Source organism: Aythya marila (assembly GCF_965140915.1).
Source record: "Aythya marila genome assembly, chromosome: 15".
Classification (NCBI taxonomy): Eukaryota; Metazoa; Chordata; class Aves; order Anseriformes; family Anatidae; genus Aythya; species Aythya marila.
The window spans coordinates 7,669,850-7,692,942 of NC_139056.1; the positions used below are offsets into that span (position 1 = coordinate 7,669,850).

Sequence of the window (23,093 nt, forward strand, 5' to 3'; positions counted from 1 at the left end):
AGCATGAGATATTCTCTGTGCATGGAGAATATCTGCTTGACAATATGATTTACTCTCATACTGCAAACATATCATAGTCAGAAGAAAGTGTTTAACTTGAGCAAGTATATACTTATTTGTATTTTGGACCATAATCTGTGGTCTGCTCTGCAGCTGATCTGAGGAATCCTGTTAACCGTAACTCTCTGAATGAAAATCTTTGAAACATGATTATGTGCACAATTGTCTTAAATCATACGCTCTTCCATTGTACTAGATGATATATAACATATTATATATGTGTATGGAAGCATAGTTAGATTTTTCTCTATGTTATGGTAAAACTTAATCTCTCTAACTCCAACTGTAATTCCTTTTCCTTCTTTTTTTCTCAGCCCAAAAAGTTTTCATTTAGCTTAGGAACCTTTGAAAATGCATACATGGAGTGGACATCCACAAGGAGTTACTTATTTGGCCTATTGTATGGTAAATATATCTCTGAATCTTTGTTGCCTCTTTTTTTGTTTTTCCTTGGAATTGCATGTGCTATACATAAGGAGTGGGTTGCACAGAATTGGTGCTTTGGGTTGTGCAGGTATTGTCAGATCAGATGACCACACCTTATGCTTTCTAGCATAAGCATGAGTGCTTTTTCAAAGGCATGTTTCTAGGGTTTTCCACCCCTCTGAATTGGAAAGGATTTTCTTCTTCTTCCTTGGAAGTCAGTGGCAGAAGATCTCGCCCACATCATTTTGACTTGATTAATCAAGCTGAACAAAGCTGTCTTGTCCAAACTGCCATCTCATACGTAGTCAATGAAAAGTAACATGATTTTAATGGGTAGGCATTGGGATAAAGCATCCACTTCCCGTTTGAGGCTCTTCTGCCTGTGGCACATTGCCTGCTTCTGCTGTAACCCCATAGTGAACATGGGTGCGGTGCAAAGACAAAAATGGGAAAGGATTATTTAGGTTAGAAGAGCATATTCTAAAGAAGAAATGGCTTGTTTAAGCCATTGATTCTGGCTTATATTAACTGCCTTTTTGTTACGCGCTTGCTCTGGTAGCAAAGATGTGTTTGTAAGGATAGACAATGCCTCAAACATCAGGAAAAGCACATCTATTTTTAAGTAATTGTACCCACTTACTGAAAGCATTTCTCAGTTTAACAGAGTGGACAATTTCATTGGACTTAAAGGACTAGTATTTCAAAGAGTTATTTAGTCATGTTGGTAACTACTGAATATGAAGCTGTAAATATTGTGAAAGTCTCAAAAAATTGTAATATTTCACAAGTTATCATTTGAAGAAAGTGTGAAAGATTAGAATCTTGCTCTGTCTCTTAAAAGTGAACGCTTACTGAAGACAATAATTTTCTACCTTTCGTACTTGTTTTTAGTAAGTTTGCTCTTACAACTTCTGTAACACTGCAGCTTTTTTCCCTGCTTGTCAGGATTTCATCAGTAGCATAAACCCAAAGGCAGTGGTGGCCTGTGCCTGATGGGACAGCTCTGAACAGCTAAGAGATGAGGAAGGATAGAAGAGCAGATTTGGACTTAAATGAAGCATAATACTTATTTTCACAGCAGAAGGCAGAACAGTAAACTCCATAAATTAGGTTGTTAAGTGGACACCTGCATGGCTGGAACTCAGAAAAATGTCAGCGTTTGCAGCTGTTACCTTTAATGTTGTTCACTTAAACCCAAGGAGAAGTTGAGCCCCTAATAGGCTGCCTCATTCACTTTTGGGGGGTTGTCATTGCTTTAATATAATAATTGTTAATTATTAGCTAAAAACAGAGTTAAATTTTCTTCCTGTTTCAATGCCCAAAGATATAAAATATATTTAATTTGTGTTTTCATGCAGGGAAATTCTTTAGCGTGATCCCTTCTTGTGGCTCAGAACAGACTATTACTTGTTTCTAATGTACTGAAAAAATCAGTTGCTTACAGCTGTAGACAAATGGGTATTTCAGTTCCTGCTTTTCAGTGGGAACTAATGAGATGAGGTATTTTATAAGTTAGATTGAGCAGGCAGTTTGTCCAGGAGTGAGTATGTAGTCATATTTACATGATTTTTAAGTGTGTATTAAATGATTTTTTGCATGCCATAATAATGTTTTTAGGCTATTTGAAATTAGAAACATACATGACTAAAGAAGAGAGACGAGGCATTCTGGCTATTACAGCATGGGCTAAGCCAGAAAAACCTAATTCAGATCATGACCATGCTGGGTTTATTAAAATCGATCAGCTTATTCTTGCATGTAATAATTGGCAGTGGTACAGGGTATTGCATGACTTCATTATGGCAGATGCTAGAGGGGGGAGGAAAAATAAAAGACAATTTAAATTTAAAACAAGAAATAATGAAGAGTACAGGCTGAGTAATAGGAACAGCCGCTAAGACTGAATTGGATGGCCTGCTAGCTCTTTTCTTTCTATACCAGTGTCCTGTGTATTGTAGGGAAAAGTCTGTAAGATATAGTGTCATTTTGGGATACCAGTGTTTTGGGGCCTAGATAACAAGCACAGCAATGGGGCTGTCACTGGGGTCAGCAGAAAGCTTCTGTGAGGGATGCTGTAGGAGCTTAGCTGTAGCCCTGCTAAGCTGGAGCTGACAGCCAGGTGTCCAAAACGGCTATGGAGATGAAAAGCAATCCCATTTTGAACAGGAGGAGACTGCTCTCACAAAGCAGGATAGAGGCAGTGGTTAAATATGTCTCTGTGAAGGTACTTACAAAAGGAGCATGCTGTGAGTATAGCCTTGGACTCCCCTTTTGTCTTCCCTAGAAAGTTAGGGAATAGTACTAGGGAAAGTCCTCTAAATGTCACGTAAAAGGAGTCGAGCAACTGCAGACAGTCATGAAAACCACAAAAGGACGAGCACTGCAAGAAGAGGAGAGCCCAAAATAATTAGACTCTGATTAGGTGATTGTGGTGCAAGGATGATACAAAGATGAACTGTAAGGCCCAGGAGAAAACACAAATCTGTCGTTTCTTTATAGCAATCGTGTGATTGTTCCCATCAAGAATTATCTACCTTCTGGTGTCAGAGTAGTTCTCCTGATTTCATTGTAAACTACAAAGGGAATGGGTCCAATGCTTTTGGTAATTCAATTTTCATTGGTGATGTTTTGACATTTTGTATTTTGCTTTTATCAGATATAGTTACTATTTCTATTTGATGTTTTGTGTAGTGTTTTAACCTGCAATTTAGCTCTTACCTGCTCTGTGATATTCTGTCTCTTGGGTTAGATGTTAACCAGATTGCAGTTGTCACGTCAGCTCTTTTCAAACGTGTTGCTTGCATAAAAGCTCATAGTTAAACAATTTTCTTTTTAAATTTCTTCTTTTGCTACCTGAAAATTTGCATTTTCATTTTAAAAGGATGTGTTTGCAACTCCTCAAAGGTTTAGGACACTTGCATGATACAATGAAAGACTGAGACTGAGTAATTCCAAAATCCAGAAAACAATTATGCTACATTTTTACATTTTTTTAATGTAATTTAGAGAGTAATTTTCCCCTTCTGAACAGGTAAAATAGAAAAAAACAGAGGCCTCTCTGGTGGCTGATAATAAGTAGGCAACAGGAGAAATATAAATGTACTTAATGACAAAACCTGCAAGTTATGCTGCTACTTCGCATGTTCTCATCCCACACCTTCTTGCCCTCCCGTAGGTTCTTTTTCCTCACTGGAGCCTTTTCTGATTCACCCATTTCAGAAGTAGATTCAATCGATGCACCACTTTTGGGGGGGAAGATTCTCTGCCAGGTTGGTGAACTTGATAGGTTTGCAAAGGAATTCAGCAAATATGAGAATGGTGCAAGGCTGGTGGGTGAGGGCTCCTAGACAGGACCCAGGATTTTCATGTTTCATAGTCAAGAGGTTGATCAGTTGGCTGAATCTTCAGTAACTTCGCCCTAAAAGTGCCTGCACTGGTCCTCAGCCAAGCAAAGGCCTTGCAGAGACTCAGAAACGACTTAACTCAGTGCAGGCGATGTAAATATGTACGAAGTCACAGTTCCTGTTTGCCAGACTTCTAAAGCCAGTTGTTAGGTTAAACTTACTACTAGACATTTGGTTGTATTCACCCACGTTGTTTTTCCTGTAGCAAACCATGACACAGTAATGTCTGTGCCAAGATTTGCAAAAGAAGTAGACAAATAGGACTGTTCTTGCTCCTGAGGAAAACCAGCCCCTAAAGGAGCTTTAGAAGCAACAGAAACATCAGCATTGCTTGTAGAGCTGCAGCACTTGTGCCCTGCGGTACGGGGCTGGTCTGTGCCAAGCAGATCACTGGGAAGTGACTTCTCAGTAGGTCGTCGGAAAGAGAAATGAGGTGTCGTCGTGTCAGGTTGAGTAACTGACCTCTCTCTGGTGGTGGTCTCTGTGAATGTATGACCAATACCTTTGATTGTTCAGCAAAAAATGTCTAATTAGCTCACTGGAATTTCCATCTCTTGAAAAATTGCATGAAATTGGAGGCGCAGGCTGATGCACCCACAGTTTCCATGCACCTGTGTCCTCTGGCAGAGGTGGGGTAGCACTTGGGGGTCTTTTCCTCCTACCTCATATCAGTAGATAAACAAGTGTTAGGTATTTGGAATACCTTGCAGGGTGGGAAAGTGATGATGCTGGTGGAGGTTGCTGTCTGTAAATGCTTGTCTCAGATACAGAACTGCAGATAGCACACATTGCAGCACTGTGGTCTGGGGACAAACTGTTTCAAATTGTTTTTGTAGCTAAAGCGTCCAAAAAAAATTTTTTTAAACCCAACACTTTGCTATAGAGGCACGGTCTGGAATACCAAAGTAAACTGCAGCATGGATTATCAGCAAGAGGATTATTTCTTTGGCAGAATAATCTGAATTCTGCTTGTGCTGACTAAAGCCAGCTTCAGCAAAAATGCTTTAAAAGTACATTCTTTCTTGAAATCTACTCTTCCAGTGGGTGAAGGGAGGTTGCCTTTACTCCTTAAAGCAATGCAAGATGGAACATTGCAAGTGTAGGCAAACAGCGACGTAACCTACAGCAGGAAGATGCAGCACAGCAGAGCCTTTGACATTGCACCTTCATGCTCCTGTTCACATCGCTCAGCCTTCAGAAATGATAAGCTGGGAAGCTGTGGAGAATTATAGGCAACTGCTCTCGCTTTTGTGTTTTTCCTAAAAAACAAACTGTCCTTTATGGGCTATTAATTTAAGTTGTTTATCTTAGGGCAAGACTGTATTTACAGAGCCTAACATAAAGACAGAATATTGTAGCTTGGGATTTAAAAATGTCACCGCACATGATGCCAGGATAAAGAGAACAGAAATGAATTTCGTTTCCATCCACCCTGACACTTCCCAAATTACTTTTTTACACTGCCTCTTGGCATTATATCTTCTTCCTATTTGCCTCCAACCAATCCTCTCTCTAAGCTAAAGAAATATATACTGGCACATCAAAATGTTCTTCATAATCATTGGAATGATTAATTAGTATAGCTAGCCCTGTCCCAAAGACTACAGAGACATTGCTCCTCCTTTTTTCTACCTTTGTCTCTGTAGCTTTCTCTTCTTTTGAAGTTGTTTTGACCTTCTACCAAGAAAAGGTCAAGCCAGAATGTAATTGTCCTGAAATAATCTTTACTTAGTATGGTTTCCTAGACTCTTTGGGCAGAGACCTTGTTTTCCATTTTGAACAATCTGTTTTCTGCAATAAAACACTGAATATGTCTCCCTGTTGCTATAGAAATAATATTGCATTAAATGAGGGAACCAGTGCCCTGCTGTCGACAAATCTAATCTAAGTGTTAGTCTCTGGAGCTTGAATTTCACCACTGGGAAGACATATACATAATTCTACAAATTATTTCTGTAACTTATGCATAAATGTCTTTATATTCTGAAACTGTTAGCTAAATTTCCCAAAGTGATAGCGTGTAGATTAGCATGGTGTAGTGTGTTTACTTATCTCTTAATAGAGCCTTCCCCCTCGCCTTTTCCCCACCTCCCTCCCCCATGGAATACATTTTTGTATTTATAGCTTGAAATTTCCAGCTTTTCACTTGGGAAGGCAGGGAGGGGCAGGGCAAGCAGCTTTCTCACTGGGCTTCCTGCCCTATGGGCAACAAAGTACGTCAGATTTATTTTTTGGTTTGTTTTACATCCAGCTCCTCCAAGTACAAGGAGATGTTATTTGCCTTGTTCGTTTCTAGGAGTAATAAGGATTTTCCAGAACTGGAAGGATGGCCCATACTGACCATGCTCCTGGTACAAGCCCTACAAACCTACCCGCCGTCCTCTACTTTCTAGATACTTTCTAGTGCCATATGGCCAGTATTTCTAAGTTACTCAGAGATTTTGCTACAATAATGTTCTGCAGTTAAAGATCAGTGCTGTGGATTGCCTCCCTTTGAATTGACACACCAATTACCAGATCTCACACCTGTCTTTACATTTAGATATATGAATATGTTGGTTTTTAGTACTTTTCTCAAACCATAAGATTCTAGTAACAGCAATAAGGTGTATGGTATATCTATAGGGTAGAGAAAAGGAATTGAAATACTTTATTAGTTACCAAGGGTCAGTGTTTGGAAACATTAATTGCAAGGATTTTCAAGAAATGTGGATTAAAAAAATCTTTTGTCTCCTACTTACGTGACCAGAGTCCCAGTAATACATTTCTATACATATACATATGTGTAGTTACAAAAATAGAATGCAGTCTAAAAATACATGATGATTGATTTGCATGGACTTGTACCCAAACCTATATTGTAATTCTGATTTCAGAGTTCTTGTGAAAACCCTGCTAAAATTTCTTGGTTAACAAATTCAGTTATTATTTGTGAAACAGGCCTATATTAGACTGTATTGCAGGGCAAAATGCGCTTTATAAATGTGCAATTTAATTCACAAAAAGTAGACGTATCAGTGACCTCTGTGATTAAAGATTACTCTTTGGATAATTGAAAAATCTGTTATCATTAGAATAACTTTTTTTCAAAAAAAAAATGCTTTTTAAATTTGTTTAGTGATTGTAAATTAATTAAGCCTGCCTAGAGAAGGACAAATTTCAGAAAACCAGAAAAGTAACTGTCTGGGTATGCATGTTAATGTAAAAATGAGATGAGGGAAAAACTAGCAAAGTAAACAATTACCTTTCTTTGAAATTAATGCTATGCTTATTATTAAAGCCGACTCATCATATAAACAAGTCACCACAAGACACTAATTACATTTTTGCTGTTAAAGTAGTTCTTGTAATGAAAAAAAAAAAAAAAAAGACTTAATTCCTTTGCAGTAACATAAAATATAAACCAGATTTAAAACTTTTTTTTTTTTTATCCTTGATAAAAGCTGACTTGTGCCATCCAATATGGCTGCATTTCTTCACCAGATTGTTGGTGTGTAGATGACAAGAATCGGACCCCAAAGCTTTTGGTGCAAAACACTGACTATTAGACTACTGTTGCACTGTCTGTTGGTTCCTATCCAGAGCCTCACTTAATGAAAATTTCAGAAAAGGCTGAGTGCTCGATAAGCAGGAGGGAAGGGATTTTCTGGACGTACTATATTAAAGAGAAGGTATACATGTAGTCTATGTTCCTGCATATTACCATGATCACAAATCTAATGTCAAATATTTCTTACCATATGTAGTATTTCCATTATCTAAAACAAACAATGAAATTAGGAAAAGCTATCATAAACAATAAAACTTTTTTGTTTGTTTGTTCTATAGGATCTCAGTGGAGAAAGGACCAAGAGCGAGATTTAAAGAACGTTCTGAAGAACACTGACCAGAATATCCCATTGGTATTTGTTAGTGGAAATCATGATATTGGCAATGCTCCAACAAGAGAAACAATTGATAATTATTGCAAGAGCTGGGGAGATGACTACTTCAGCTTTTGGGTTGGAGGTGTTTTCTTTCTTGTGCTAAATTCTCAGTTGTACTTTGATTCTTCCAAATGCCCAGAGTTGAAGCAAGCCCAGGATGTGTGGCTTAATGAGCAGCTGGCTGTTGCTGAAAAACATAAATGCAAGCATATAATAGTGTTTCAGCACATCCCTCTGTTTCTGAGAGAACCCAATGAAGACCATGATTATTTCAACTTGGAAAAATCGGTTCGTCAAGAGATAATGGAAAAGTTTCATAAAGCAGGTATTTTCTTGAATTTTCCTCTCTCTGATTTTTTTTTTTCCAGTTGTTAATCATTGCACTGCCAGAAAAAAATAAATTTAACTTGCGTGGTACTGTTCTCAGGGAATTTTAGATTTAGATTATAAGCCTCATTGTTACTCTTAGGGCAGAATTATCAACTGAATCTAATCACCTCTCAAATGCAGCAAAAGAAATTTAAAACTTTGAGTGAAAAGTAAAGAACTGAAAGTGAAAAACTCTTTAAGACAAATAACAAGGATTCCATTTTGCAAGTGCCAGTATATACAAGACAACCTGAATTTTTCCTACTGAAGGAATAGAAGATCAGGTATTGCCATAGGAGTAAAATACAGAAATTATTTTGTATAAAACAGAGAAACAGAATTCAGAATTACCTTGGAGGTTGTTTTCTCCCACACTGAGCCAATTTTAAACCAAGAGTGTAATGTGCTCCAGATTTATTCAGTGTTAAAAAGAGTCTTGCTCTGCTAAGATCCATCCTTTGTTTATCCATCCTAATAGGGGCCATTTCTGGGATGAAAGGCAGGTGGAACATGCTTTGAACGAGAATATTGTACCAAATCCCTTAGCTTTGTTTGATGAAACTTGAATGCCATGGAGACAGATACAGTATGCAGCTATTCCTCTGTGCTGTTCCCATTGTTTCCTGTTAATTGCTTTCATGTTCCTGGAGTGTGCTAGTCCCTCAAAATTTCCTGCTAGCCTGCCATCGCTGCATCAGAGTGTCATTTTCTCTGTATCTATAAAAGAATACGTTATTTGGATTACTGAACAATGGAAATTGCTTATGTTATTGTTCATAATTTACCATATAATTGTTAAGCCAAGACTCATCGAAAACCAGCCTAATTTCCAAGCTCTGAATCTCCTCCTGTTTCCAATCAGTAGGGCCAAAATTTACAATTATCTGAGGGCTCTCCAGGGGACTGACATATTTGCAGATTCAAGTTTTACAAGATTTTTTTTTTCCCTAAGGAGACGTGCTGAGCATACCTCATAATATCTTAATACAAAATATAAAGATACTGGTTTTGGACACAAGGAGGATTTTGGTTAAGACTTTTAGTTTTATTGCAAAAGAAGGGAGATTTTGTTTTCTTTATTTAAAGAAAAACAGCAGAATTATATGGTTACACATGGAATGAAACTGATAAAAAGAAAGAAGAAAGAGGTAAGAAGTTAACATAAGTTGAAATATGTGTGTGTATAAGCAGGCACGTATGTTAGTTCCATCTTGAACCATGAACCTGTACCTTCTACCTTTTTTCCCTGCTTCACTTCACACAGGTTTTTTTTAGGGTTTTGTGTTGTTGTTTTTTAAAGTGCTCAGGGCAATGGCTCTTAAGGTGTTACTCCCAAATCTTGCATAATGTTAATAAAAATGGTAAATAGAAGGAACCCATATAGTAAGAAAATAAATAATCACTCCATGATAGTTGCTCATTTAACTCATGTATTTTCATTGAAAGTTTGAAAAAAGAAAACATACAAGTTTGCATACAACAACATTTTTGCTTTGACAAGATTTGCCTGACAGGTAGGAGCCCAAAATTTAATATAAAATATTTGTGCATTTTTCTTTCTCCAACTTTTCCTATGAAAAAGAAAAATGTACCTACCTGATTATGGTCTTTTTTTCTGTTCATTTTTGTGCTAGTGATAATATAGTGGGAAATATTTCTATTGGAAACTTGGGCAGCTGAATGCTTATGTATTGTTGGTAAAAACGCATCCTAGTCCATTAGAGAGTGTGTTAGCAGAAGGACGCTACCATGCAGGTGTATGTAAAGGAGCATTAGAGTGGAAACCAGAGCAGTTCTGTTCTAGAGTTTTCTGACATCCAGATGGCTTGCTAACATTTTGCAACACTCAGCACTGGGAATATAATTAATCAGAAGAAGAGAAGAGAAATTATGCAAAATGTTATCATTGTAACATTTACCATTGTTAAGTTACCATGCTTCTTACGGGGATATTTCAGACTATTTCTCCTAATGAGTATCCAGGGGGTTAATCAAAAGTCAAAACTTTTTTCAGACAACTCACACAGACTTCAAGGGAGAGGGAAGAGTGAATGGGAAGCCAAGAATACGAGACAACTCCCGCAAAAAAAAAAAATCTGAACTTCTTTGCACGAACATCCAATGCGTTCCTTCCCTCCATCATTTCCCACTGTGCCCCTTGCTCCCACTCAAAAATCCTCCCCAAATGGCTTGTTGTTTGATTCCTTCATGAATACGTTAATACATTGATCTTTTCCTTGCTGTTTTAGACAACATTGAGGCAATAAGTAACATTTGCAATCCAATAATTAAACGTGCTAATTAAATGAATACAGAGAGCAGCAGCTCAGTGTTACTTGGAGTGCTGGGAAAAACGAGCTGCATTAAAAGTTGGCTCAGAGTTTCCTTAGTAACGGGTGCATTTGGCTTCCATTTTATTATTCCTTTGAAGAACGGTCTTTGTAAGACCACAGAATGTTATCAGTAGATTACAAAGAGGCAGTCAGCATGGTAAGACATAAAATTGGTTCCTCCCAGTTCACTTCATATATTAATGGAGAATTAAAACACAGCATATTGACAATGAAACCCCAACTTACTTTGCATTTGTTGGGGTTTCTTTTGTTTTACAACTTGCTGTTTAAGAAGGTTAACCGCTTATAACACGTAATTGAGAAGTATGATACAGCTTTTTATTCTGGAAAAGGCAAGGCTGCCTTCATAATGAGTCTCCCACTATTCTCCTAACCCTGGCCTGACACCAGCCCATCCTTCCTTTTGCTTTCTCGTTCTCCATCTCTCCCTTTGCATCCTGGCATGATGCTGTTTTGCAGTGTTTCCAACCACTCTGAAGGATTATTGTGTAATTGCAAAAAAAAATCAGTATAATCAATGTCATGTGCATGTTCTAGGGTTTGTTGGTTTTGGAAATGCAAGGTTAGTAGATGGGCATTGTATTTCTGGTGTTGATAACCCAGGATCAGACCTGGAACTATCCCAGTTCTCTTGCTTATACTTTTCATGTTCATAGTGTCAAACATGGAGCCATAATGCATCTGGTTAGAGAGAGGAAAGGAAGAAAAATCTAAGGATTTCAGTCCTTTCATAGACCAAGAAAGTCATATGGATTTTTATAGGAAATAAAATGATACTTAAAGGATGGATGGGAGTATTGCACTGGTTCTTCAGAGTGAGGTATGCAACTTCAGAAAATGATTATTTTAAATCCTGAGCCCAAATCTTGTGTAGTTACTCCCTTCTGACCACTTACATATTACAGAATGCTTTTGGTTTAAGTATCCACTCATTACAAGCAGAGATAAAAGACTAGCTGTAGAGGCTACATCTGGTACGAAGTACTGAATTACATTTCTCACATTAAAAGTGTCCTTAACAGTTGGGCTAATTAAAGATAAAATCATGTCCTTATGATAAATATTTATAAATTGAAAATCTGGTACTTGTAAATATGTATTACTACTATGCAAAGTTAAACCATACTTGTAAGCTGCACGTCTAAGAAATCTTCTGAGTCCAATTTTTCTTCAAATGCATTATAACAACCATTGTCCATGAAAAAGCAATTTCAGTGATAGTGAAAGTAAACTCAGTTGAGAACATAGTTTATCCTTTAAGTGAGAATATATCTCTGAAAGCATGTTTGTGTAATGTTTAGCCCCAGTTGGTAAGGTTCATCTCCTGTCTGCAGAAGCTAAGTACAGGAAAAAAAGCCACTGTGTGAGTACTGGGGATGAGCTGAGCTAACATCCTTGGTGGTGAGGTTTGCTCTGCTGCATGAATTACATATTCAGCTTTTAAGAATTTTATAGCAATGATATAAATAGGTTTGCTTGTAGCTTTGAATTGAAAAAATAAGGAATCCAGGTGGTAGTCCAGCCCAAAATCTGGCCTGTATGACATGTTTTTTTGATAAACATTAGAAACTAGTTTTTAAACAAGCAGTTTATCCAATAGAAGGCATGCTTTGTCTTACGGATCTCATTCAATTATAATTTTATTAGGCTTTACAGACTTTTTCTGTGACCAAAAAAAGATGAGCTATGGACAATCTTTTAAAGACTTTTTATCCTGAGAACCATCAACAACACACTGAAATTTCGTAGGAAACTTAACACAATAAGGACCATACTGAAGTGAAATATTTAAGCAGATGTCTGAATAGCTTTAAGACCTCTGTCAGATAAAACCTAAATTACTAGCTGGTTTCTTCACCAACAAAGTTGATAAAAGAATTTGTGGTTCAGAGTGCTGTGAAGAATACAGGTGATGTATCTAGGTGAGAGACTTATGAATCTGAGAGAGAATTGCAAGATAATAAATAGATGTAAAATAATAGAAGGAAAATCCCTGCAGCATCTGGCTTTTTTAATTAAAGAGTTCTAAATTCAAGATGACTTCAAAGCAATTTTTCAGATGTGGTAGAAAGCACTTAAATTCATACATACAGGAGAAAATAACAACCTAACTTTATTAAATGTCTTTTTGTCATTTTATTTGTGACTGGAGATACTGTAACTTCTAACACCTTCACTCATTAAGAGAGTGTAATACCTACCTGCTCCTCTTAGAATGTTTTGACGGGAGAGTGGTATTAAAGGGAGAAGCAGCTCTCTGAACATCTACAGCTGAGATATATTTGAGTACAAAATTAAAGCATGGAGTGCTGAAAGCTGTTGTTTCTAAAATTTACCAGACAACATATGTTATGTTTCATTATTTTCTTTGTTGTGTAATCAAAGTTGACAAGGGAGTAATATTTTCTTCTTCCTGCCATTGAGACCTTGATTTTGGCAAAGCCCATACACCAAGTGAGTAATCTGTGCTTGCTTATGTGTTGCTTTGTCAGTATTTAAGATAATTTAGATTTAAATACTCTCAGCTTCAGTGTTTAGCTCAAACTCTTTCAACCTTGAAATTATATGCTCATGGTACAGGTAACCAGTTTCAATATCTTTTGTGTATCTGTGTAAGAATGGTGTTTTTTAAGACTGCTCCCCAAGTATAAGAATATTATCTAGTACGTAGATACACAGAGACATAGGTTTTTTTCTGAAATTCAGCAGTGAGATGCTGCAAAATACAATTATTTAGCATAATCCATAATGAGAGATTAGGTAATGTTTGTTCTTCCATAAATTTTTGACATCTGTTTTCTCCATTGGGCTGTAGTTTGGTTACCTTCTTTTCACTCCTTAGAGCACACAGCAAGCCAGGATCATCTGGGCTTTGTATCAGATCTTTGAGAAAGCTTCATTTTCAAATAGAAAATGTAGCAAAACCAAGAAATAAATTCCACCGAAGGGTCACAAGAGGCATTCACAGAGATAAACCTGAAGCACAGAGTGACCTTCTACAGAGAGCACCTCTAAACGGCTTATTTAGAGCTGCAGTCTCGTTAGGTGATCTGAAGTCACCCTCTGGCTGTGCCTGCTGCCTCTCCTCTGGTTATATAGGAAAAACAAGTGTGACTAAGGTCCTTCTCTATATAGCTGCATTCAGTGGTGTCCTATAAAAAACTGCTTTGTCATAGATAGACTTTGCAGACTAATAGCTTGTCTCCCACTTACATAGACCCACAGATTTCACCAGTTGCCTCAAGCTCTGGATTTTTTTATTCTATAAAGTAGATTTAAGTAAGTTTTCCTGCATGTTTCTAGGGTCATGTTTGCTAACAACAGGCAACAGTGTGGTATTTTTTTTTTATTAAGATGCTCATGTTGCTGAGTTGTAATTCTAATTACACAATACCTCTGATGAAGAAGGTAGGATAGCTTATAAGGTCTGCACAGAATAATTCTACAATGGTTATTTAAGGTTGATTCAAATGGTGATGGTTGATTTAAGGTGTTCCCTGACACCTACCAGTGGGAATACTTCCTTTTACTGGAGCTCCACTGTAGGGAACTGACTGTGTTTTTTGGAGAGCAGGGTCTGAGAACTGCCTGAGCACTGAACAGTCCTGTGAGCACTGCTGTGACTGATGCTTTCACATCTTTGTTTGCTTCTGTAACACCTGCTTGGCAGATGGGGTGATGTGAACACTTCTCAAATAGCAATGAGATAAAAATCAATTTAATTCCACAAGAGAGATTTTGTTTACGAAGACTACTAAATATTATCATTCACTTTGTAGCACTGAAGTCTTGAAAAAATGATATACACCACCTGCCCGGGGAGAGGAAGAAGGTACAGCAAAAAGTGCCTATGGTTAATGTGTGCTCTTGTAGGGAAGCTGAAAGAACATCATTTTGGAGTGCAAAATTGTTCTGAGAACAGGTATTACTCTTGAACCGACCACACTGTTCAGCACTGTAAAAAGCTGCTGTATGCTGCAAGTGAAAGGAAGGAAAAAAAAGCAGTTTGTGCCTGATGCTCTAGGGGAGGTGCTCAGGATCAATTTATCCTTGTGACTTAAATCATTGTATTTGCCCAGAAACATCATTGCCTTTTTAAAAAAGATAGATATCTACACATAGATGTGCATGGGAACATATACACACCCTGAGTCTCTTACAGTAGCATCTACCTGTGCCTGGATAATAGCTGATTTTGTTCTCCTGCCCATGACAACTCTGAAAGGGTACCGAGGAGTGTTGATAACATTCAGGTTTTTCACTGAGTGCAGTTGTTTCCTTACAGAACTGCTTCTCCATCTGTTTGCTTCCATTTTGGTTCTAGTGCTGTTCCTGTCTAGCCCCTGCAGTTTCAGGGACAAGTACGTACAGGTTCAGTTTTTCCCAGTAGATACCCTTTCTTCAGTTTTTGAGCAAGAGGTTTGGCCTGGGAAGCTTGCGATTTTTCAATAAGCATAATTCTATTTTAAACTTAGTTTCAATCATTAAACTTAATAGCTAATGTAACAGCAGAGTAACTAGACCAGAATGATTGTCCCTGTTGCCCACTCCTCTGCTGCTCCTTCTCAAACCCTATAGCACAGGACAACAAAGTGCATAATGATACTTCTTCCAAGTATTCTTCCAATCTCCAACAATTTTTCTTTTAGGGACTTACTTAATCATATTAGTTTTATCAATACAGTGCTATTTAGGGGTTCTTCTGTGGATTTGTTGAGTTGGCTTTTGAAAACTCTTGGCTTTCACAGTGGAAAGGAGTTTCCCATTTCACAGCTGGTGCTCTGTGAAGAAATGCCTCCTCTTGTTTGCTTTGAACTTCACCTGCAGTCTGTTCTGGGAGCCATAAATCCGTAAATGAAATGCAGTGACCATTGGTTTGTGTCTGGAGTTATTTTAAAAAATTGTTCATTAATCAGCACTTAAAGGGTGGTAATCTGGACCACGCGATAAATTTTGTTGCCCAGTCAGAACTACTTTTTTTCCTGAAATCTTTACAGAGATCAGGGGAGGAGAAGAAAGGTCTGTACTGTACTCATTACATATTTATTATGTCATTCATATTCCACTAATTTAGCCTTCTCATTCTCTTACAGTCTCATTTGCTTTTGCTGAGAAAAGCATTTATTTAATTGAAGGCTCAGTCTAAATAAAGCATGCTACTGATTGCCTATGCTGATTATTCCAGGCATTCTCTTCCTAATTTGGAAAATCTGCTTGCTTTTCTTTGGTTTATTTTTATATTGGTAATTTTCTTCCTATATTTTTACACTGTCCATAGTGCTGGGTTGAGCAGTTTGATTTCCAACTGAGACTAGGCCAGTTGCGTTTTGGGCACAGAAAACCTGCTTCAAAATGGTCTTTGTATGTTAGGAACTAGAGTTGGAAAACAACTTCTTCTGAATTCAGGATTTTTTGGAAGCAAGCCATGGAAGTATGTGTAATTATAGAAATTAGATTCAGACACCTCTGGAATTTAAACTAGTTCAAGTCTGAACTCCAGCCCAGTATCCAGGTTGTGTGAGAAAATTTGTTTTCTAGGTGCACCTATCTTCATGAAATTATATTTAGTATTTCAAGATAAATGTGTGATACGAGCATCATTTTCCATCCTGCTTTAGCTGATTTGGACCTCTGCAATCAATGCATCTAGATTTCTTGTGAGACTGGGACTCGATTTGTATTTCTGGAATTAACTTGAACTAACGAACATCCAATTTTCAAGAAGTTAGGAAAACAGATGTACTTACAAAATCATAGTGTTGCATTGAGATTTTTTCCCTCTTTCCTACCCAAGCTTTCATACGTCATGCTAGTCTGTGCTATCACATCAAATCTCATCAACAGTGTTACGTGCAATGTTCTGCTATACCTCATTTATTCCTATAAGCCGTTGAACTCTACCACTGTAAGAGCTCAGGCTACCAGCAGCCAGAGACTTTTGGCAACATTCATGACTTGGTACAGGAAATCTTGCCAGTAAAAATAGGTGATTTTTATTGAAATACTGCTCCATGAGAAGACAATTGAAGCTTGTGACAATACTTCAACAGTGCAAGCTTTTAGAGAGGTCTTCCAAAGAGACACTGAATTTTACTTGTTTAATTTTTAAATTGGGATGTTTGAAAGCACGTGTGTCCTGTCCATGCTGACTGTCATCTCTGCTGGGCTCTGGTGCCACGTTATCCCCAATGGCCCCGCACCGACAAGTACCTGGCTGCCTAAGGGTGATTTCTCCTGCAGGGAGAGGGACGTGGCCACCCTCTCACTCACACATGAAACCCTTGGTTTCAAACACGATTGTCACGTAGTCCTGTAGTGCTCTTTCCCCTTACTTCTGCCTTTGTGGGGAAGGAGAGAAGACCAACCACTGTATGTCTAAGAAAATATGATAAAAGAATGCTGAGAAAAAGAGAAAAAAAATACATTGAAGTTCGTTGGCATAATGTTAAGGAATGTATCTGCTGTCTGTTTAATAAAACAAAAATAGGTCATGGTGAGCGTTTCACTTTTCAAATAGAGACATTTTATGATTTAAGTATTCCTTGAACTGAAAGATTGGTCAAAGGAGAGATTGAAAAAGATGAAGTTGTCTGTTGGGCCTCTAGGAAGAGATGGGCCATGGTCCCCTTTCCTCCTTGCCCCATGTGGAGTTGGAAATAAGCCCAGTCTTCTGTGTCCCTGCATTATTCTACACTGCAGAATACAAGAGCAGTACAGTAACAAGGAAGGGAGGGAAGTCTGGGGGCTGCAACCTAACAATAAGTCGTGACCGGGACATAATCACTCTCATAGGAATTACACGTGGCACACAGCTAAATGCCTTTGTTCTCTTACAGTGCTATTATGTCAAAATCTTGCTGACCCCTTTTCCCTGGTGCTGCAGAACTGTTGTTTGGAAGGGTTTCTCAGAGTGCTAAAGTATAATTTGTGGAAAGAAGATGCTGTACTTTTAAAATTCTTTAAAATAACCTGAGCTTCTCCTGCTAACCAACTGCCTTCTGTGTGATATCCAGCATGCAGTTTCTTTTCATTTAATGAACTGTTTTCTCATCTGATTCTTGAAAGAAGTAAAATCGACAGCATGCTAAAGACATTGGCATAGCTAAAGTTTTCTTTGAAGTTTTCCAAAATTTTTTACTATCACTAGGTGGAGTAGTTAGGACACCACTCCCTTCAGAACAATATTCTGCTCAGGTCATGTGGGGACTCAAATGGTGGTCATCAAGAATAACCTCTTCCAAATCAGAGCTGCTGCACTGTGTGAAGACCTGACAGCTGTATGCATCAAGTCATCCCTGGGCCTGGTTGGCCAGGTCATCCCTTTCTGTACCAATATTTTCTGTGAAGCAACCGAAGCAAATTTCAGATACTCATTTGGATGTTTCCCCAGCATGCCAATCAGTCAGCTTAACAGTATCCATTACACCATCCCTCTAGGAAAAGCCCTTTGTAATGCAACCTGCTGTTCTAATTCACAAAGCTTGAAGAGAGAACTACGAGAAAAAGAGAAAATGGGAAATGCCAATAATACTTGTCAGTCTTACCAGAGCTTTGAACACAGATCAACAAGAGCTTGCTGAAGCTCTTGTAATGACTGCTTACTTGGTGTATTGGCTTTAGAAAGCAGACACTGGAAATAATGGGGGAAGAAAAAAATCTTCAGAGGAACTTTTGGAATTTTCTGTTGAGAGATGTGTGCAGTAGAAACCACAGAGTATAAAACTAAGTACAAAGTGACTTGTCCTTTAAAGCACAAGTCTGCATACACATGACCATACAGATAGCATCGAAAGCAGCATGCCCAGTTACATAAGCTATTAATTACTTTCCCTGGCATTCACCTCTTGTCTTAGTTTATCCACTGTGTAGCTTTACAACCTGAGGGAATGGGTGAAGTGACACAATGCAGGGTGTAAATACAGTAGCGTAAAAATAAAGTATTTATTAACTTGTGTCATGTCCAAGACAATGAGGATTTATCAACACATGTAAGACTTCCCTCTAGTCAGATGACTCTGAACAATCCTTAAGATGCTTGTTTGTTATGTCATATAAATTATTTTATGCAAAATCGGCTGCGTTGGACTCACAGAATTGTGCCATAGTAGGTATTTCATTCTTCAGTACAAATGCATTATTCTACGGGGAAGAAAGGTTATGATCAGTTCTTTGGAAACAGCAAATCTTTTTGTCTTTCAGATTCGGCTTTGTCAGATCAGAACTGAAAAGGACTTTTTGTGCTTGATCAGAAAATGAGAGTAAATTGCATGCTAGGAGGAGGATATCTTTGCTTCACAAAAATCATAATCAATTCCTGTACTTCAAACCTTTTTTTTCTTTTAACAAAGACATTAATTTTTTTCAGATCAATGACTCTGAAAACTCATGTTTGGTTTACAGGACTGAAGCTCATTGTTTTTAGATGCTTTTGTGATCCAAGGCATGGTTTTAAAACAGATGAAGCACAACATGATGGCCTGCACTGAGTTTTCCATCTGGAGTAGCTGGCTTCCAGTCGTGTACTGATCAAAAATGAACGTGTCAGCTCAGGCCTTTTTTTCCATAGTAGAGATGTTACCACTGTAGTGTCATGCAGTGTGGTATCTGACTGTGATGATCACAGAGTTAAGTGTGTGGTTGGTTTGTTGTTGTTTTGTTGTGTTTGTTGCTGTTTTTTTTTTTTTTCTTTCTTTCTTTTAGTAGTAACTATCTACACAGTTTTTGACTTTATTCTGAACTTAATTTATTGTGTTTTTTTTTTCTTTTAATGAATAATCTATTAGGAGTGAATAATGTCTTCCTGTAGGGATCCTGTTCTTTTGGCTAATGGATCTTGTAAAACCTTCAGTCACATTTAAATTCAAATCACTGTGTATTTCCTAAAAATGAAATAATGAATGCTTGTGAGGGTGCCATCCTTTGGAATTCAGTTACACAGTGGCTTTTGAGTATTTCATATTGCTTTTATATCAAAGCTTTTCTCATCTGCTTATTTCAGAAGTCAAGAATGAAAAACAAAATTACTGTTCTACCTACCTCTTGGGTTTTTTTTGTTTTCTTTTTAGTGGGAGGGGACTGCACCCATTTGTGCATAGCTGGATCTACTGAACTGCATTAACTGACCTGCACACACCTTAAAGCAGGTTATTACAGGGAGGCCTGCCAGGACAAACACTGCTTTTTTCTCACAGGGATTAGAAAATGGGTTTTGTGTGTGAGGGGACTCGCGAGCAACTTGACCGTATTACTTCAGAAAAACATCTGAAATGAATAAATTAAATTTGAGTGCATACATCTTAAGATTCTTTTTATGTTTAAGATCAAAAGCAAGAGCAAAGTAAATTGCCTGCTTGTCATCTTAGTCTTATTGCATTGACTGGTTCAGATTTCCTTCTTATGCTAACAAAAGTGAAGGGAAGACAGTTGGGTGAACAAAAAGATACTACTGAAGTAATAAACAACATCAGTTAGACTTCTATTAATACACAATAGTGACCTGTTTGTTTCTTTGTTCAAGATGTAACAGATTGTAACACCACAATAACAAAAATTAATACTAGCACTGGAAATAAAGAATACCTGAAGTCTGGGCACAACTTTCACTAGGAGGTATCAAAGGCAGATGATGAATTCTAGCAAAGGCTGATCCTTGAGCAGCTCGTTCCACAAGGACATTTCAGCACTGAACACCCATCCAGCGAAATTAGGCCCTGAATGACAGACGTATGCTAAAATGGGGAATTTGAATGAACTGTATCCATAAACACCAGCTTGTTTAGACAGTCTGCCTCACAGAGCCAACAGGAGGTAAAAGGTTTTAAATTGCATCCTCTGTTGTGAGGTATCATATTTGCACTGTTTATCAATCACTCTTATTTCAGTTCTGTACCAAAATACCTTCTTGTGTGTAGGCAGGTAGCAGATGTTAAACATAAGTGGGGTGAAGTTGCAATATTTGCCTTAGAAGAAAAAAAACTGCATGATTCATGGGCCAAACTTCTTACCTGGTGTCTGCCTGCTGTTTTTGGCTAAAAGGTCTAGGATGGGTGCCTCAAAAATCTTCCCATGAGTTCTCAGATAGTGGGAGATTATGGTTGTCCTTATTAGTAAGGTTGCTTTACTGCTTTTATATCCTTATCCTTAATCGCACTGAAACCATGTGGTTGGGGTTTGGTTTACATATGTGCTAACACAGTCTTGATTTCTGTTCCTCTTCAGTTCCAAAGGTTAAATTCTCTGAAAGGTGGAAAGCTGAACACGATCCTTCCAGTTAAAAGAGAGCACTTATTTCCCTTACAAAAGCACTTACGCTTCACTTACAGAGTGTCACATGGGGCTTACATCTCACTACGGTTTTATGATTGTTATTTTGTCCTAACTTTTTCACAGACTAAAGCAGTTTTGCTTACCTGCAGAAAAAGTGGAAAACATTGAAATAAATTCCTGTTTCCATAGTAGCACTGTCACTTACTAGAAGCGAGTAAGGATATTTTACAGATCTAGCTGCTGCAGTAAGAAAGCAGGCCAAACGCTTGGTTCCTAAATGTTCAGTCCTCAAAGGCTGAGCCACAGCTTAACTCTGCGGGTAAAGGCCAAGATCCAGCCAGGTCCATGCTTGTTGTGTGCCTGAGGGAGGAGTCCAGAGCATTGCTGGAGATCTTCGGTTATTTGTGGAGTGCTGTAAGGACAGGAAGGTGCTATACACATGGACGCATTACAGCCAGCTCTCAGATGAAAGCAGGCTGGTTTTATTAAGCCTAGTGTGTCCTCTGTCCACCCCACAAGTGCCTTGTTCAGAGGCTGCAGCAATGCAGGAAGCAGCCCCATCTACTTCAGCATCCACTCCTCCCAGGTCAGGGCTTGCTCTTTTAAGGGCATTGCCACAAAGGAAGACAGGTCCCACTTTAGCAAGAAGGATGTCATACTTAAAGTCCCACGAGGCTGAGTTTTGCTGTCTATTGGCAAGCAATGGAAGGAGATCCCCAGCCATGCCCTAAGCAGCTCTAGGTGGGCACGTGCTGCCTGTCGCTGCAGGAAGGAATGGTGGGGCTGGAAAGTGGGGAACAAGTGTAGCCTTGTGGCTGGGCTATGTGTGTGTAATGAGAAATAAATGCTGTGTTCTGTGCCTGAATTGCTCAAGTATGTTACATTATGTTACACTATAATAAGCTACAACATGGAGGAGTTGAGAAATGACTCCTCACTCTCAAACTTACTATCGCATCGGTTTTAAAACACCTTCATATGATGATTCTGAAGATCCAAATAATACAGAAAGCGCAGAATCTTCAAAGAGCCCGTTATGTCACGCCATCACCTTTTGAGGTATTCTGATGGGATTTCTCCCAAGGGGGAAAAAAAGAAAAGACAAAACTGTTCTGCTAGGTTCCTGCCGTTGAGTCAGAGCAAGCTCTCCAAGTTACAAGTGTAACTCTCACACCAGCTAGGTGAGTATGTTACATGGAGCGAAAAGAATCAGTACCGATGAACTAAACTAGGAGAACAGACAAGTTCCAGCTGGCAACAACCTTCATATACCACTGTTCAGTGTAAAAATTACTTCATTCTGTTTTCCATCTTGAGTCATTTGCTATCTGGGTGAGGTTTGGATTTTGAAATATGAAAGCCCATGTAGCTTTTACCAGGCACACAGAAGAATAATTTATATTTTGCTTTCCAAGCTGCTTAATTTTTAACTATAGGTTGATCCTACTTTATATATTTTACATCAGTCATCAAATCGACTATCTCCTATGAAAGAAAAGGACAGATACAACCAAGTTTGTTAAGAGAGGTCACCTACTTCCCTCTTCATTTAATCATGGTGAATTAGGTCTAAATTACTGCAGGAGAAAGGGTGCAAGGTGTTCTGGCTGGGGAGATGAGGATCTCCTGTGAAATTATAGTCGTGTTCCTAGGCACAGCTCTCTGCCTTTGCATTGCATTGAGTCTTTGCCAGAATATCTGCTGTCTGAAGGCAAAAATCAGTTGTTGCTAGCATTTTTTGTTATGCCACGGTTATAGTAACACAAATGACCCATTTGCTGGCCTACCGCTTGAATAGCACTGAGTGTGTCTTACCTTTTGTGGGAAGCATGGAATGGCAGATAGCTGGAATATATGAAACAATAACAAATTAATCTTGGTGTCCATCCCTGCACATCACTGTAGGTTCTGCTCAGTGTTCTATAATTACAAAAATAATGCTTTCACCTATACAGTACATGGGATGATTAAATGCCCCTTATGTCTTGCTAGAGGTACAAAGAATGCAACAGCATAAGCTTAAACAATTCATTTCTCTGCCTGTACAGCAGAGATTTCAATTTTTTTCAACTTCTTTGACATCTTTCAGCTTTTTTATATAGTGAAAGTTTTACCATTTGTAACACAGTTTAAGCACAAAGATATCTCATTATTATCTTCAGGTAATACTTTCCTTCTTAGACACAGTGATCTTTTGGTGCTTGATATGCGGGTATAAGGGCATTTGATTACATCTTCAAAACTCACAAGAGTTTTTAAACAAAGATCTCAGATGTACCCTTCTTTCT

The 23,093-nt window shown here is 38.2% G+C and overlaps 1 protein-coding gene across 2 annotated transcripts in view; it reads left to right on the forward strand.

The window, feature by feature from the left end:
- Nucleotides 1–23,093, forward strand: part of CPPED1 (calcineurin like phosphoesterase domain containing 1) — a 49,654-nt gene that overhangs the window by 22,268 nt on the left and 4,293 nt on the right. The window contains exons 2-3 of one of the 2 annotated variants that reach the window (XM_082772584.1): nt 375–465; nt 7,719–8,141. In XM_082772584.1, coding sequence (XP_082628710.1) covers nt 375–465; nt 7,719–8,141 — 514 coding nt within the window. The remainder of the gene's footprint in view (nt 1–374; nt 466–7,718; nt 8,142–23,093) is intronic. The other variant, XM_082772583.1, reaches the window with a different exon arrangement.